The following is a 15,937-nucleotide window of genomic DNA, read 5'->3' as shown; positions in this document are numbered from 1 at the left end:
GTCTTACGACTGACTTCACCTTTTGCCCATGTTTAAATTGCTGTGAAATGTACATAACAGAAAATTGACCATCTTAATTATTTTCACGCGTACAATTAGTGGCATTAAGTATATTTTCAATGTTGTGCAAGCCTCTCCACTCTCCATTTCGGGACTTGTTGATCATCCCAAACAGAGACTCTGAACCTACACGTTGCACACACGCCACACACACACACACACACACACACACACACGCACACGCTTTATTTTCCCTTGGTTTACAATGCACCAGCAATGTGTTAGAGGCTCACGCAGTCCGGGGCCACAGGTGTTATCAGCAAGATGGACAGCGAGACTCTGCACACACAGTAACTGGAGAATTGTCCAGAAGGTCGGTGCTCCTATAGCCACTTCTGCCCGAAACACTGAGCCAGCCGAGGGAGAAAGGCTTCGGCTCAGCGGCTCCCCAGCAGTCCTGGTCCAAAGCCTTCTCCTCACGAGTGTGCTTGTGTGTGCACACACGTGTGTGCGCATGTTCCTGAGTGGGCGTGCAGTTTGTCCATGGCGTTCTCTCGGGGACCACACCGACCCAAAGAACTCCCCGTGGCTCTCCTGATGCTCCATGCCAGCGAGCCCTCGGCGCCGCGTCCTCGAGAGCCTTTTCCCACAAAATCACAAGCATTGAGAGTCAGAGCCCTTGAAACGCATTCGCCGCACTCTCCTCAGCTTGCCCACGTGTGTCATGTCATGTGGTCCTCACAGCAGTCCTCTAAGATTTGGGGGAAGCATCCAATTTCAGAATTGGATCATCTTTCAAAAAACTCATTCTGTGAACTCTTTGGAGGTGGGAAGACCTTCCCCATGGAGGGAAGGGAATCGATGGCGACACTGCCCGGCCAGCCCACAAAGGCGCGCTCCGAGCTCCGTCTAGAGAGTGTGTCTATGGAAGGACCCCTCCCCCATTGCTACCGGGGGTGGTAGTCGCATGTCGTACATGATGCCATTAGGAGGAAGCGCTTCAAAGCTGCCCAGTGCTGGGTGTGCACAGTCCTTGCCTATCTTCCCAGCGCCCCACAGCTGGAGCTGCAGGCCCCGTGCGAACCAGGCCGGAGCCATGAGATGTAGGACCACGGCCCAGGGGGACAGCCAGTCCGAAAGGGAGAGGATGCTCTAAGCTAGATCCCTGGGGCGCTGGCAGTGGTGGTGCTAGCAGGGATCTCGGCACACGGCCCCTTGTTTTCTGCAGCTGGACTGACTGGGAGGCACGAGGGGTGGTCAAGCTGGAATAGGAAGGGGACTGCGGGGTCAGGCGTGGAGCTTCCCTCGCAGAGGCAATTGGCAGTACAGGGGCAGGAGCATGGGGCGTGGCGGCTACCCATGAAGAACCTTATAAGTAAGATATATTTGCAAATCAGTGGCTACCCTCTGACTTACAAATGGGAATGATAAGGGCCCCAATGGCCTTAGTGGTCTCTAGGGTTAAATGACACCGTGTGACCAGCTGGGGTTAAATTTCCAGGCGTGCAGCCTCCAGCAGGTACCCCATCTCTTCAAGCCTCAGTGCTCTCAGGAGTGAAACAGGGATAAGGACTGTGATTACCTGGCAGGATCTCTATGATACCCAATGGGGGGAACCACGTCCCGTGCTCAGCCCAGTGCCTGGCAAACAGGACACGCTCAGAAAAATGTTGGCTGCCATTATTCACCAGTCTGACTTCTAACATTGATTCCCCTCTGGCCCCGCTCCTGGCAGGTTTGGAAACCAGACCTTAAACTACAGGCTCTTCTACGATGGAAAACACTTTGTGGGCGAGAAGAGGTTCGAGTCCATTCACGACTTGGTCACAGATGGCCTGATAACACTGTACATAGAAACAAAAGCCTCCGAGTACATTTCCAAGATGACCACAAACCCCATCTATGAGCACATCGGATACGCCACGCTGCTCAGGGAGAAGGTGTCCAGGAGGCTGAGCCGGTCTAAGAACGAGGCGCGGAAAGCGAGCGTCACGGGTGAAGAGCACCCCACGGTTGAAAAGGTAAGAGGCACCCGTGGCGGAGACAGGGTGTGTGTCTTGATGCTGAAAAGCCGTGTGACTAATCATATGTGTGGTTTGCCAAGATATTGGAGGAAACCCACCCCCACCCTAAGAACTCTAGAATTTTAGTGCTTAAGGGGACCTTAGAAATCTTCCAGTTCAACCCTCCCATTTTACAGATGAGGAAACTGAGACCCAGAAGTGTTCAGAGATTTGCTCAAACTCAGACAGTCAGTCCCAGCACTCCCACAAATAATTATCCGTGGGTTTGTTTGGAATTTGAAAGGAAAAATTGATGTTGTATGATGACAACAGTCACTTGCTTTTAATTGCATGAGAGGCGTTACGGGCTCCATCTACATTGCACCCAGCTGGCCAAACCCGTGCTGTTTGTGGTGGCTTATCTGAGGACCATGTGCACGCCCGCTCCGCAGGCCTGCCGGCTCGTAAAGGTGGTCTCACCTCGGGGGCAGACTGTACTGACACTGGTGAGCCTTGTGGTGACGATGGCTGCCTCCCGGAGGCTTAGAAAGACAGACTGCCTTTTGCCCCAAAGAAAGAGGATAGAAACGCCCCCCGGGTGAGCGGTGAGGCTGGATGTTGCTGCGGGAGGTGGCAGGAAGATGGGATGTTCCTCTCCGGTACCTGGCTGTATGTGTGGAAGACACCGCACAGTTTGCTGGCGGGCTTTTGGATGTGCCCCTTTCGGAACCATCTGCTTTGCCTGGTCCTGTCAGTTCGCCACTGACAGAAAGTGACAGCCGGCCAGGCCCGGCAGCCCCCACGGAGTCTGTGCCCCGTGCAGCTTCTCAGGCGAGCTGGGGTGGGGCAGATCTAAATAAGGGGGCAGAACCCCGGCACGGCTCCTTCTGGTGGTTGCTAATCCTTAATTAAACCGGAACGGAGCCCCCACCGCCCCCGTTGTCCCGTGTTAGCCAAAAGCAAGGGACCCTCAGGTGGGCTGGTGGGCTTTGGCTTTGGCAATGGGGATGCACCAGGAAGACAGGGAGGGGCCGAGGGGGCAGCTCGTCCTGTTGGCAGACTGGGGGTGATTTCAATTGATTTGCTAATTGAGTTTGAGCACCTTGGAGAACCTTCCCAGAATCACATCCATAGAGCAGCTGGCCCGGGGAAAAAAGTCATTTGCTAGTTTCTTTGAATCATGCCAGTGTCTCCAAAGCACCTGCTTATTTTGTGTTTTTTGTTTTTTTCCCAAATAATTGACTTGGGAAATGGTGGGGTTTCTGATTGTTTACCTTTTAATGAAATAGAGAGAGGACTTGAGTCCCAACGTTCAGAGTTTGTTCCAGTCAGTCTGGGCAAGAGCCATTTCTTAGCCTGTTGGGGAAATCTGTTCCAAAGTCATTTAGAAAAGAAAATCTGGACGCTGACCTTCCCGGCCATGACAGATCAGAGGATGAATTGTGAAATAAATCTCCGAAGCTGTGTTGATATTTCTGAATCGGAGAGTAATGCCACCCAGAAAGCAATCGGTTACAACTGCAGGCTGCGCACGGGCACGTGTCTGGGAAGAGAGATGCGTGGGAGCACGCACTGGGGAGGAGAGTTCAGAGCCTGGGTATTGAGGTTGTTATTTCTCCATTCTTTCTCCCCCGAGAAGGAAGTTCGGTCAATAGACGCCTATCTCTCTAGATGATATTTCTATAAGGAAACCTGTGTGGCAAAATACGTCCCTCACTCTATCAGGGGTGGGGAACCCTTTTTCTGCCAAGGGCCATTTGGATATTTATAACATCATTCGAGGGCCGTACAAAATTATCAGCTTAAAAATTAACCTGCTATATTTGGTCAAATATTTCGTTAAACTCACCCCTAATGCCTTGGCAGGGCCAGACCGAATGATTTTTGCAGGCCTCATACGGCCCGCAGGCCAGACGTTCCCCACCCCTAATAGAGATCATCTTGTCTGTGTTTGTTAAATTTAACATTTGGAGGAAATTAATAATCAGGGTACTAATCCCTTTGCATGAGCCACAGGAAACGGTAAGGAGATGCTGAAGGAAGACGTCCACACGCAGGGAAGGGCTGGTGGACAGGGGTCAGTGTGTGGACTTGCTTGGACACGAATGATGCAACGTGTGGCTTTCCTGGGGGCACTCTGAACACTGGGCTGGTCACTCGCTGGGGGTCGCTCATTCTATTGGTGGGCTTGTTAAGTAAGTTGGTACAGATAGACCCATTTCTCTGGATCTGTATTGACAAGTGGAGTTATTAAAAGTCTCAATCTTGCCAGAAATTCTATTTTCCTGAAGGGCAGGTCAGTGCACTGTTGCCATGGAGGCAGTGACTAGAAGAGAGGGGGCATGAACTTGAATGGATTGGCGGGGAGGTGCCCGGGGCCCCTGTGTGCTTCGGTCATGGCACATCTTGCAAGTTTTAATGAATGTGTGTACCTTTTCTAATAGTTCTCCAGTTCGGACAGCCTCGCATTTCATTTTTCGGAGTTCTTAAATGTGGTTTGCCCATTTATTTTATTGATCATTTCCAGATAATCCAGAGAGACCAGATTCCCTGTAAATCTGAGAATATTAAGTGTTAATTAGCAGAAAGTTATCACCTGCCCCCTTGGATTTGCGTGGTTTCCAGATTTCTCTCCTGTCAAGGTGGCTGGCAGTGAACTGGCCTTTAATAACTTAGACGAGGTAGAGCGATGGGGAGGGTGCAAATGGAGAAAAAGTGGTGGTAGTTAGCCAAGAGTGATCTGTTTTCTCTCTGATTCTTTTCGTAATTGATCTTAAAAACATTATGATGTATAAAGGCCAACATTTGGCACATTTGATTAGAATGCCATTGCCCAGTGTAATTTCTTTCATGAAATGCATGTCAAAGTTTATTCCATGGATGGATTATCTACTGACCTGCAAACATGGACTATCAGCAATCTAAGAATCACAGGGTTTAACATTGGTTCAGACAAGCCAGGGTAGGGGGTGGACCAGCAGGTGGCAAGGGGCACTAAAGAAGTGGCAGGCCCGGCCTGTGTGGCTCAGTGGTTGAGCATCGACCTATGAACCAGAAGGTCATGGTTTGATTCCCAGTCAGGGCACATGCCCGGGTTTCGGGCTTGATCCCCAGTGTGGGGCATGCAGGAGGCAGACATTCAGTGATTCTCTCTCATCACTGATGTTTCTCTCTCTCTCTCCCTCTCCCTTCCTCTTTGAAATCAATAAAAATATTTTTTTGAAAAAGAACTGGCAGAAACACCCACTACAGCCAGCCCCACCCTCCCTAGCCCATGTTCCCAGGCTGGCCTCCCTACTGGCCTGTGGTCCACAGACCTCCTGGGGCCTGGCCTCCCTCCCTCTGCACCTGCTGTCTGAAATGCCTCCCCTGCGGTGACTTACTAGTCCCCTCCCACTCACCCTTTAGAGTCCAGCACAACTTCTTTAATAAAACCTGCTGGCCCTCCCTCTCCCTCCCCCGCCTCCCCCCCCCCCCCCACTCTAAAGGAATCACTGCCATCTCACAACCACCCCAGCGTTTTACACAAAATCTTCATGCTACTTGACCATGCTGCCTCCAAGTGGTTGATTAGGTCAGTGGTTCTCAAAGTGTGGCCCTCGGGGACCAGCCACATCAGCACCACCCAGGAGACTGCTGGGACAGGCACCTTCTCAGGTGTCACCCACACTGCTGGGGCAGGAACCCTGGGGGTGGCACCTGCCAGTCTGGGTGTGAGCAGGCCTCCAGGTGGCTCTGGTGCACACCCAAGTTGAGAACCCGTGGTTTGGATAGCTCTCACCTCCCTTAGAGTCGGGGGGGGGGGGGGAGAGAGAGAGGCGGGGCGGGGGGGCAGTTGGAGATGCAGGTGACTCCTCGGTTTACTTCCCAACTCTAAGCCCAGCCCAGGAAGGACTCAGGAAACGCTGTCAAATGGACAGCAGGTGGTGGCTTTGCAGATTGCCTCAGTCACCCTGAGAACAGTGCATCTCCAGTGCACCGCGACACTGTGGCTGGGGCAGCATCTCCCACTGCCTCCCCTGTGAGGTGCGTCCTCCCTGGGCTGAGGTCTGACTTGCCGTAGCGTCCTGAGAAGCTGGAGCCTGGGGAGGAGGGTCTTGGAGACTGTTGTGTGTGCAGCCCCTTTGTTTTCCACAACCGGAAACTGAGGCCCCCAGCTCATTCGTCTGCTGTATTTTGAAGGCATCTAGAGGTCACAGCAGCTTGGATAGAAAAATGCTTTAAAGTAACCTGCAGCTTAGACATTCTCTGAAAGTTTAGATACTCAAGGAACACGAGTTACATCTCCAGGACTCTGTGTGCATGACTGAGAAGTGGGGAACGCAATCAGACGGCAGTTAGAGGAGAAGGTGGCCCAGCAGTCGGGGCCCAGCAGGACGTGGGACACACATTCGCTGGCATTTTCCAGAAAATTGGATCACAGGGATTTCCCCAGGGCTGGCAGTGGCGAAAGCAGTTAGCTCCCTGGTGCAAAAGGGACTGGGGGAAGATGCTGGGGTTACTGGAGTCTGATGAGGGCTGGAATGGGGGCTCCCATATGGGGGATGGGGAGGGGGGCTCTCACAGGGAAAGGGCCCCTCAGTCAAGCAAGGTTCCAGCCCTGCAGCCACTGACCTGCACCCAAGAGGGAGGGGCAGGGGAGAAAGAGTCTAACTCTTCCCTCCTTGCACCCTTTGACCTCCTGCCTGTACCTCCCACCCACAACCCCCTGGAAGCCAGAGGACAAAGGAGAGGAGCAGGGATGCAGTGCCCAGGAGTCCTCCCCCCACCACCGTGGAAACTGGACAGTGGGTGGAGCATGAACCGGGGACGGGGAGCAAGGCAGAGAAGGACCGAGGCAGGAAGTGCTGAGCAGCTCTCCCACTGTGTGTGTGAGCCTTGTTCAAATGTCAAGGTCACTGGGTTCTGAAGCCAAATTTGGCATGAATGCAAGATGATGGTGAGGCAGCTCTTTTCCTGGAGGCTCTGTGGGTGGAGAGGCTTTGGGACTTCACTCAGGGCACTTGATTCAGACACAGTGTTGCCCATTGCCCTGCCCCAAGCAGAGGTGCCACATTCCTTTGCCAAAGAAGAGCCAGTGTTGTTGTTCATGCAGAAAGCCTGGAGGAGCTGAAAAAGACCCCTGGCGGTACAGGCTCCGGAAAACCTGTAGGCTTGCTCCTCAGGAGGCCCCTGGGAAGTAACATGTGACTGACATAACCGGCCTTTTCGCAGGAGTCAAGGATGAGGGACGATAAGCATAACGTAGCTAGTAAGTGTGACAGGTGCAGTAATGGCTCTGCCCATCCATCTCCCGGCTCACGCACGGGTCATAAAATGGAATGGGATAGAATGCCGTAAGAATGGCTTTGAACTTAGATTACATTTGCTCGTGCAACCAGCCTTCCCGAGCGTTACCTTGCATCCGAATCCCCTGATGGTGTGGGATTTATCATGCGGCGAGAAAAATAGCTGCTTTGGTTAGGTCGGGGTTCTCAGGCTGGCTGCCGGTTAGACTCGGCCTGGGAGCTTTTAAGAAATACCCATGTTTGCCCTTCCTGGCTTATTGCATCAAAGCCCCCGCTGGTGATCTTCAGGAGGCTTGGTTTTTAAGGTTCCCCAGGTGATTCCAAAGTTCTCAACCCCTGGTTCGAGGAAAGGTCGGATGGGGAAGCAAGGCTGTCGGACACTTGGGGGAGCAGTTTCTTTTAAGGGTGCCTGTTCCACCTCCTGGCACGCTTTTGTTCTTTCTGTGCACCCTCTGTGTTCTAACCGAGGCCCCAGCGTGCTTTCCCGCCCGCTGCCTTCACTCAGTCCTCCAGGAGGACACTGTGGAGAGAGTGGATCTGGGGGGGGTGGGGGCAGGCTTCCCGAGATGGGGTCAGAGGATTGCTTTGCTCCTTCTTCCTGGCTGCTTCTCCAAGACCGTTGGCTAAAATGGAAACGATGGGGGGACATTGACTGTAGGGAGAGAAAGAGACTTCCATGAAAGAACACGAAAACGTGGGTGTCTCTTCCTTAGGGGCCAGCCGGTGGCTCTTCATGACGCCGTTTCCAGGGCTGTGGTTCTCGCCCTTGGCCGCCCCCTGGAATCGACTGGGGAGTGTTCAAAAACACAGATGCCTAGACTGCACCCCCGCCACCCTCCACCCTTGCCGCTGAAAGTCAGACTTAACGACTTGGGATAAGGCCTGGGCGTCTGGATTGTAGGTGCTCTGGGTGATTCTGATATGCACCTGATGCTGAGGGCCCTCCTACAGAAGAGTAATTAAAAGTGAGTTATCTTTTATCAGAAAGCTTCTCTTTTGACCCGTCCCCCACTATCAGTGGAACAAAAAGGAGAGTTATCTTAATACATCCAGTGTGTGTCTGAGTAAGATAGGCCAGATTTCCTTGTTCATTTCCCTCCAAAATCTCTCTAGAAATTGAGATGCAGTCCTTGCTGGTTTCTTCTATGCGAGTAGTGTCATCTAGTGGCGGGGAAGAGAGTTGCATGCTGGCGACCCTCAAAGGACCACAGATGTGGGAGTAATGAGCAAGAACAAATTTCCAGCCATGAAGCCATTGAATCGTCCCCGCTTCCTCGGGTTTTATAGCACCGAGCAGGCTGTGCCATGGCGATGGGGTGTCTCTTTGTGGTTTGAGTTTATTCTTTGCATAAACAGGTGGGCAGTTCTGCCAGCCTGGCTGCTTGCACGTCAATATGGTCCCACGGATCTGATTCACTGTGATTCTGGGCCAGAGGTTCTCAAACCTTTTGATCTCCGAGCCCTCTCATACTCGTCAGGTGACTGAGACTCCAAATGGCTTTTACGTATACAGCTGTCGGTATTTAAGGTAATAGAAAGTAAAATCGAGGAAAAAATTAAATATCGTTTTATCCTTTTAAACATAGCAGTACTAGATCCATTGTGTGTTTATGTAAATAACATATTTTGTGGGAAATGAGTCCATTTTCCAAAATGGAAAAAAATCGTGAGGATAGTGGCATTGTTTTATAGGTGTGTAAATCTCTTTAGTGTCTGGCTTAATAGCCAACAGCTGGATTCTCACATCTGCTTCTGTATTCAGTCAGGGCTAATATATTGTTTTGTTTGAAGTATAGGAAGATGCTCTGTCCTCACACAGGTATGTCACTGGGAAAAGGAAGAATGTTTTTATAGCCTTTTTAGGTCAATGTGATTGTTATTCTTTTTCATCACAGAAGAAGACTTAACAAATGGCACTTCCTTAAAGGCCAGTTGCAATGTCAGCCAGTGGAAGAGGTGATTAATAAAAATAGTTTTGACTTCCGGGCCTCTCTGGGAAGATCTTGGGGTGCCCAAATATTGGTGGACCACACCTTGCGGCGAACTGGCGCTCTGGTTGGACCTTTGATGGGTGAAAAGCACCCTTTTTAGAGAAGTTTCCGTTTGCATGTCTTCAGGGAGGTGTTTGAGAGGAAGTATCCCGCCACCTTTTATCTCCTTTGACTGCGAGGTGCATGATTTGTCGCCAAGGACTGCTGTCCACCTGCAGGGACTGCAGTTTTCTCTGGTTTCGACCTCCAACCTCTGAGCTCTGCCCAGTGGCTCTCGCTGGGGGTGGCCAGCACTGACCCTGGGGCCTGTGTCATTTGAAAATACCTCTCCAGGCCATTCTGATGTAGACGCACAATAAGGCGCCAGTGGCCTGGCCTTACTCTCTTCCCCGTACAAGTGAGAAACTGAGGCCCCAAGCTCAAGGTGACAGGGCCGCAATGAACACTGTGGGACGAGACACGATTGTAGGGAACCCCATGTCTGTCTTCCTTGGCCTAGCACAGGGTGTCACCCCCTTGCTTACTGCTCTAGTCTCTTTCCACCCTCTTTGTGTCCATCTAGTTAGGACTTCCCTGTCCCCTCACAGTGAAGACCTGTCATTTTTGCCCCTAGAACCCATGTGCCCTCTTCTGGAAATGACCTCAGAGCCCTCCCCCCTCCCTCGGTGGATGTGCTTCTGGTGGAGTCAAACCTGTCCCCTAACCCCAGAGGTGGATTTGTGGTTCAGGGCTGACCCCATGGGTCACGTGCCCTGGCCACTGTGGTTGGTACCAGGATGCGGTCCAGTCAGAGCCAATGAAACCAATAGACTTTCACTGTGAGTCAAGGAAGGCGGCCTCTTGCCCTTTGTCTGCTGCCTGGGCTCAGCAGGAAGTAGAGTCTGGGTGGCTAAAGCCTGCTCGCTCCCACATGGAGCAGAGAAAGTGCAGCCTGGACATGACACTGAGTCCCGGGGCCTTTGTCTGAGCCTCTCAGGAAGCTGCCGCTGGGGCCCGCTCCCTCCGTAATGTTAGTCAATCAATTCCTGTTTGGCTTTCGACATGGGCAGTGGGAACGTTCAAGTTCAGTTCAGATGCCTGCTGTCTTTACAATCAGAACAACTCTGGATCCTCCCACCCCCACCGGCTGCCCCTCACCGTCTTATCCTGTGCTCCCTGCTCACCTTACCTGTCACATGACTGAGAAAGCTCAGATATTCTGATTAGGCTTCATTTCGATTTTCATTAACTAAGCAACACTATCCTTCTTTAACATGGTGATGTGGAAGTAGGAAAAGGAGCATCTGGGAAGACATGGGAACCCCCCAACCACTTCTGTGTATACCTCCCCATCTCTTACCCCCTGGCTCAGAGCAAGTGTGTTTGTAGACTCCTGATAATTATATTCTCTTACTTAAGATGAAGAGAATACGTACAAGAGTCCTATGAACGCTGATAAACCAGATCTGTATCTACTCTTGATATTGCCAGGAAACCTTTTTCAACAAAATGGAAAGAAACGTCGCCCCATGTGCAGTGTTGGGTCTGGCCAAAGATCCAGCAAGAGACCTCCCAGGTTATCAGGGAAACAGATGAGATAAGTGGGAAACCTGCAGACCATGAAGAAAGAAAGGTCAAACCCCATCTGCTACCTTCATGAATGAAAAGCTTCATCTATAAGAATTTGTGGGTCCCCCCCACCCCCGGCCCGATGCCCCAGATCAGCTGTGGGGAAGAGAAAGGGTTTTGTTTCTGAGTAATTGCCTTTGACATTAATGGAAATGAGACTGCCAAGGCTACCCAGTAGGTGATTGGTTTTCGTTGCCTCTGGAGCAGGTTGCAGATCTGGCATTACTCATCCCTCAATAATGAAATGTCTGGCTGGGTTTTATGATGATCGCTTAGAAATGTCTCTCCTTACACAGAACTTTGAAGTTTCCAGAAAGTTAATATTTCACTTTGTACTTAGTCCCTCCCCACTCATGGAGCTAACGAAGTCCAACCAGCTGTAGAGTGAGTTCAAGTTTACAAAGGCAGCATTTACTGCCGTCAGGTGATTGGGTGGCTTAAAAAAATAATGAGCCCTGGCTGGTCTGGTTCAGTGGTTAGAGTGTTGGCCTTCAGACTGAAGGGTTGAGGGTTCGATTCCCGGTTGAAGGCACATACCTCTGTTTCAGGTTTGATCCCTGGCCAAGGCTGGGGTGTGACCGGGAGGCAACCAATCGATGTGTTTCTCTCACATCCATGTTTCTCTCTCTTTATCTCCCCCCTCCTCCTTCCCTCCACTCTCTCTAAAATAAATCAATGGAAAAAATATCCTCGAGATTAAAAAAAATTACAAAGAAGTTAAACCACTGTCATTTGCAATAGATCTTTCTTTAATACTCACATCGAGAGTCAGAAATAAGACAGAGGTGTGGGCGCCTTTAACAGAGTAAGGGCAGCTATACTTATCACAGAACACATAATCCCACAGGAGGCAATTCATTATAAAGGGACTTCTATTATTTTGAATCCTGCATGATTTTAGGAACATTATCATTTAAAAAACGTTTACATGTATCAAGCATGGCATAGTTTGTAATCCATTATAATCCTACATCATTTTATTTTTCTTGATAACAATCTTTAAGTTTTGGGTTCCTACTCTCAGCGAGGAAGCCAGAAAACCGAGGCCCAGGAGGCCCGGCGGTTTGCCCAGGGCCACAGAACTAGTAACTGCAGGTCGTGTCGCCAGTAACTCCTTTAACTTCATAGCTGCTGCCCTTCCCACCCTCCCATGCTGACCAAGGAAACGGATTTGCCCTGCCTCTAATTTGAAAGCTTCTAAACAAAACAGTACAGGTAACAGGACCCAGTCTCTCTGTGGCGTGATCCTAACCATCGTCTGCTCCTGACTAATTTGTTCTTCTGAGGAAACAGGTGTGGCTAAGGGAGTGGCCCAAAGAAGACCAGCGTTCATGGCCACCTCTGGGGCGGGAGGAAGGAAGGAAGGAATTGTCCCAGGTGGCTTGTCTGTGTGACATTTTTACTATAACCTTTGGAACTAGAGGAAAATCCAGTAGGTGGGAAACATCGAAATGATTTAGACTGAACCAAATGAAACTGTTGGCCTTCGGTAGTTTTGTGTGTCTTTTACCTACAAAAACGGCCATTTCATATGGTTCTCACTAATAGCTATTCAATGTGAGTCTCAGCACCCACTCGGCACACTGTGGGTGTTCAGTAACGTCTAGGACAGGGAGGCCCATGGACAGGAACCCAGATTCTGAAGGGCCAGGCAGGACGATTTGTCAGAGTAATTGTGCACATGGGCACTAGGTGGCAGGTCTTTGTAAATTTTCTAAGAACTGGTCACTATTACACCACTCATGAGTGCATGTGTGTGTGTGTGTGTGTGTGTGTGTGTGTAATGTCCATAGCAAACTCCATATCAGCTGTCAGGGGCAGACACCTTGAGGGTGTGTTTGTTAATGGTGAGCTAGATAGTTTGACATAATCTCCCCCATTCTACACGCAGCACAGTGTTCTGAACCCGCTACCAAATTACAGCTCAGTAGAGAAGCCGATGGGTCCCACACCTTTCTTGTGCTCCCAGCCCAGGTCACCTGGGTTCATTTCTCATGCATAGTCATCATTCTGCCGCTGTCCTTGGAGGCTCCGCCAGCCTGAGGACCCCCGGCCCAGGCAGCGCTCAGGCCTGGCTGTTCAGGAGGTCTGCAGTCTATTCAAGGGCAGGCTCCCCGAGTTTTCAGTTAACCCCTACCCCCCATCTTCCTGCCTTTGGGCTGCTTTCCTGCTTCTGAGACGTGTCACGTGAGAGAAGGCTCTGGAAGGAAGTGAAAGTCAAGACAGAGCTGGGTTTGTGCAAAGAGGAAGTTGAGGCCAGTGGTTAAAATCACTGGGTTTCAAGCAGCTGCGCTCCCGGAGCCCTGACCACTGGGAAGTGACTGCTGAGACGACCAGAGCTCATTGGTGATGGTGCCTTCCCCAGTTTTATGTCCTCATCTCCAGAGTAGAGGGTCGGCCGGCGACTTGTTTTGGCAGGAACATTCCGGCTCAGAGACGGTGAGCTGAAAATGAAAAATAGCTGTTTGGGGAGAAAATGCTCAGAAGTGTGTATGGATAGACTGCATGCAAACGCCTATGAAGGCAGGTAGGTGGCTGCAAGTGGGAAGGTGATGGGGAAGGTCATCGGAGCGGGTGAGTAAAACTTCTGGCCCATGGTCTATATGAGAGCATCTCTTGTTATTACCAGGGCCACATTAAAAAGAAAAACAGCTTTGACTTAGGGTGGTGAACACACAATACAGTGTACCGGTGATGTATTATAGAATTGTACCCTTGAAACCTACATACCGTATTTTCTGGAGTATAAGATGACTTTTTAACCCAGGAAAATCTTCTATACGCCCAGTCGTCTTATATGCTGGAAAATACGGTAATTTTATTAGCCAATGTCACCCCAATACATTTTTTAAAAATAAAGGAAAAAGAAAGCAGCTATTTAAAAACCGGCCGACATTCTGATCTTTCCTTTTCGGAGGGAAGATCCAAGAGAAAGCTTTTTTAACCAAAGCTCTGTGTGACGCGCAGAAAACAGAACTCGCAGTCCAGCGTCTGGTGACCGTTAACGTGGAGACTGGAAACAGGGGTATATTTTTATGCCACATACGGAAATAAAATTCCCTACTGTCATAGAAGAAAGTGTGGAGTTCGCCTTTGGAATGTCGATATTCAATTTCTTTTTAAATCAGTGAGTAAAGGTGAGAGTTCCTATTCTATGTGTATTAGTTTCCCAAGTGAGGGTTTTTGAAGTGGCTTTCTCTTTGGGGATTTGTGTGTTAGTTTCATTTTAAACATGATCATAGCCCTGCCTCATTGCTATTGATTTGTTTTTAAAAGAATGGTGCACTGATGAGTGGGGCTGGAGAGGTACACTTAAGCACATGGACAGCTGTTAGAGGGATGGGGGGCTGGATGCAAAAGGTGAAGGGATTAAGCAAAAAAAAAAAATCACAAATTAATTAATTAATTAATTTAATTTTTTTAAAAAGCGTATGGGCCTCCCTGCCCAGGCCAGCTCTGTCCCTTCTGTCTTCATGCCCTGGGGCGGGCCATTTACCCTCTCCCAGCCTGAGCATCCCTTTAAAGTGACACAATGTTTGTGAAGTACATTCAGGCGCAGCAGCTGGCACTTACCAGGTGTGCAAAAATTCCAGCCCCGGGGGCATTGCTCGCTTAGAAGAGAGTTCCAGAATATGCTAAACAATGAAGTCTCCGACAGTGCTATTTCCCACGGGGTGTAGGTCAGATCTGAAAGGTGTTTCCACATCTAGTAGATGGCCGTTCTCTCTGGCTGTGGCTATAATGTAAGTGACTCTTCATTGCTAGAGTAATAGTCGCAGCTGAGATTTTCCTCCACAGATTGAAGGGGGGAAAAAAATGCTACTTACTGATGTTTTCAAAAAGGAGAAATCAAACAAATTAGTAAACTGCTTGCTGGATACATATAAACCCTTTGGAATCATGTCGTGTTTTCATGCAATGTTAAGGCTGTTCCCTGTGGCCCAATAAATGTGTATTTTACCAAGATGAATAGCTTTCTTTTGTGCAGGATTTCTCAGTGGTGTCCTGCAGGCCAGGACTCTCCCAGAAGGCTCAGAGCTGAGTGGTCCCCACCCTTATTCGTCCATAGACCCCTTCCATGCTGTGCGTCTGTCAGGGTTGGTGTTCTGAGAACACGCTCTGGGGAAAGTGGGACCAAAGGAAATGAAAACGAGAGGGAAGGTTTCCATGTTCCAGGGTCAGCTTTGGAACTTGCGCTGTATGGCTCCTTTTTACGTATGTGCCTTGTTCACTCCACTTCCTCCCTCGGTCTGCTGCAGGCCACGTTCTTTTTTTTTTTAATTTTTAAAAATATATTTTATTGATTTTTTGCAGAGAGGAAGAGAGAGGGATAGAGAGTTAGAAATATCGATGAGAGAGAAACATTGATCAGCTGCCTCCTATACACCTCCTGTTGGGGATGTGCCTGCAACCAAGGTACATGCCCTTGACCAGAATCGAACCTGGGACCTTTCAGTCCGCAGGCTGACGCTCTATCCACTGAGCCAAACCAGTTAGGGCACAGGCCACATTCTTGACGTGGGCCTGTCCCTACAACAGGCCACAGCTCTCAACGTTATACAAAATGTGATGGGAAAGATCTTGGTACTGAAATAGGAGCACAAGGCAATGCCTTCAGTTTTCAGAATAATAGGCCTTCAACACGCAGAACGGAGAGAAGGCCGTGATACTGGCATTCAGTTCATGCTTTGTAGGTTCCATTTTTACATCAGAAATGCTGTCCTACATATGTATCACAAACGTCGAGTTTAGTGTTTTCCAAGAGCAATACTATTAGGCTAAACAGACTCAGACAACGCAAAAAATGTCAGAAGTGTAACATGAGACTACTTTTTGCCTTAGTAGTTTAGAAGTTGGCAGAGACTTATCTGAACGAGCAAAACATTTGGCCAAAGAAGTCAAAGCAGGGATATCAGTCTTTTTAGAACCAAACCCAATCAGGTGATTAAACAAGAGTGAAATGTTCTGTAAACAGAGGGATGGCTGGAGCTAGATTGAGAGTTTCTTTTTGTTTTGCTGTTTGGTTTTGGTTTGACTTTTGCTTTGA

The 15,937-nt window shown here is 49.7% G+C and overlaps 1 protein-coding gene across 2 annotated transcripts in view; it reads left to right on the top strand.

Annotated features, from left to right (window-relative positions):
- Positions 1–15,937, top strand: part of CHN2 (chimerin 2) — a 238,035-nt gene that overhangs the window by 170,872 nt on the left and 51,226 nt on the right. Inside the window, exon 6 of one of the 2 annotated variants that reach the window (XM_079786789.1) lies at positions 1,736–2,048. In XM_079786789.1, the coding sequence (XP_079642915.1) occupies positions 1,736–2,048 (313 nt within the window). The remainder of the gene's footprint in view (positions 1–1,735; positions 2,049–15,937) is intronic. The other variant, XM_079786788.1, reaches the window with a different exon arrangement.

The sequence above is a fragment of the Cnephaeus nilssonii genome (genome assembly GCF_951640355.1).
Source record: "Cnephaeus nilssonii genome assembly, chromosome: 12".
In the NCBI taxonomy this organism is placed as follows: domain Eukaryota; kingdom Metazoa; phylum Chordata; class Mammalia; order Chiroptera; family Vespertilionidae; genus Cnephaeus; species Cnephaeus nilssonii.
This window is presented reverse-complemented; position numbering and strand designations above follow the sequence as displayed.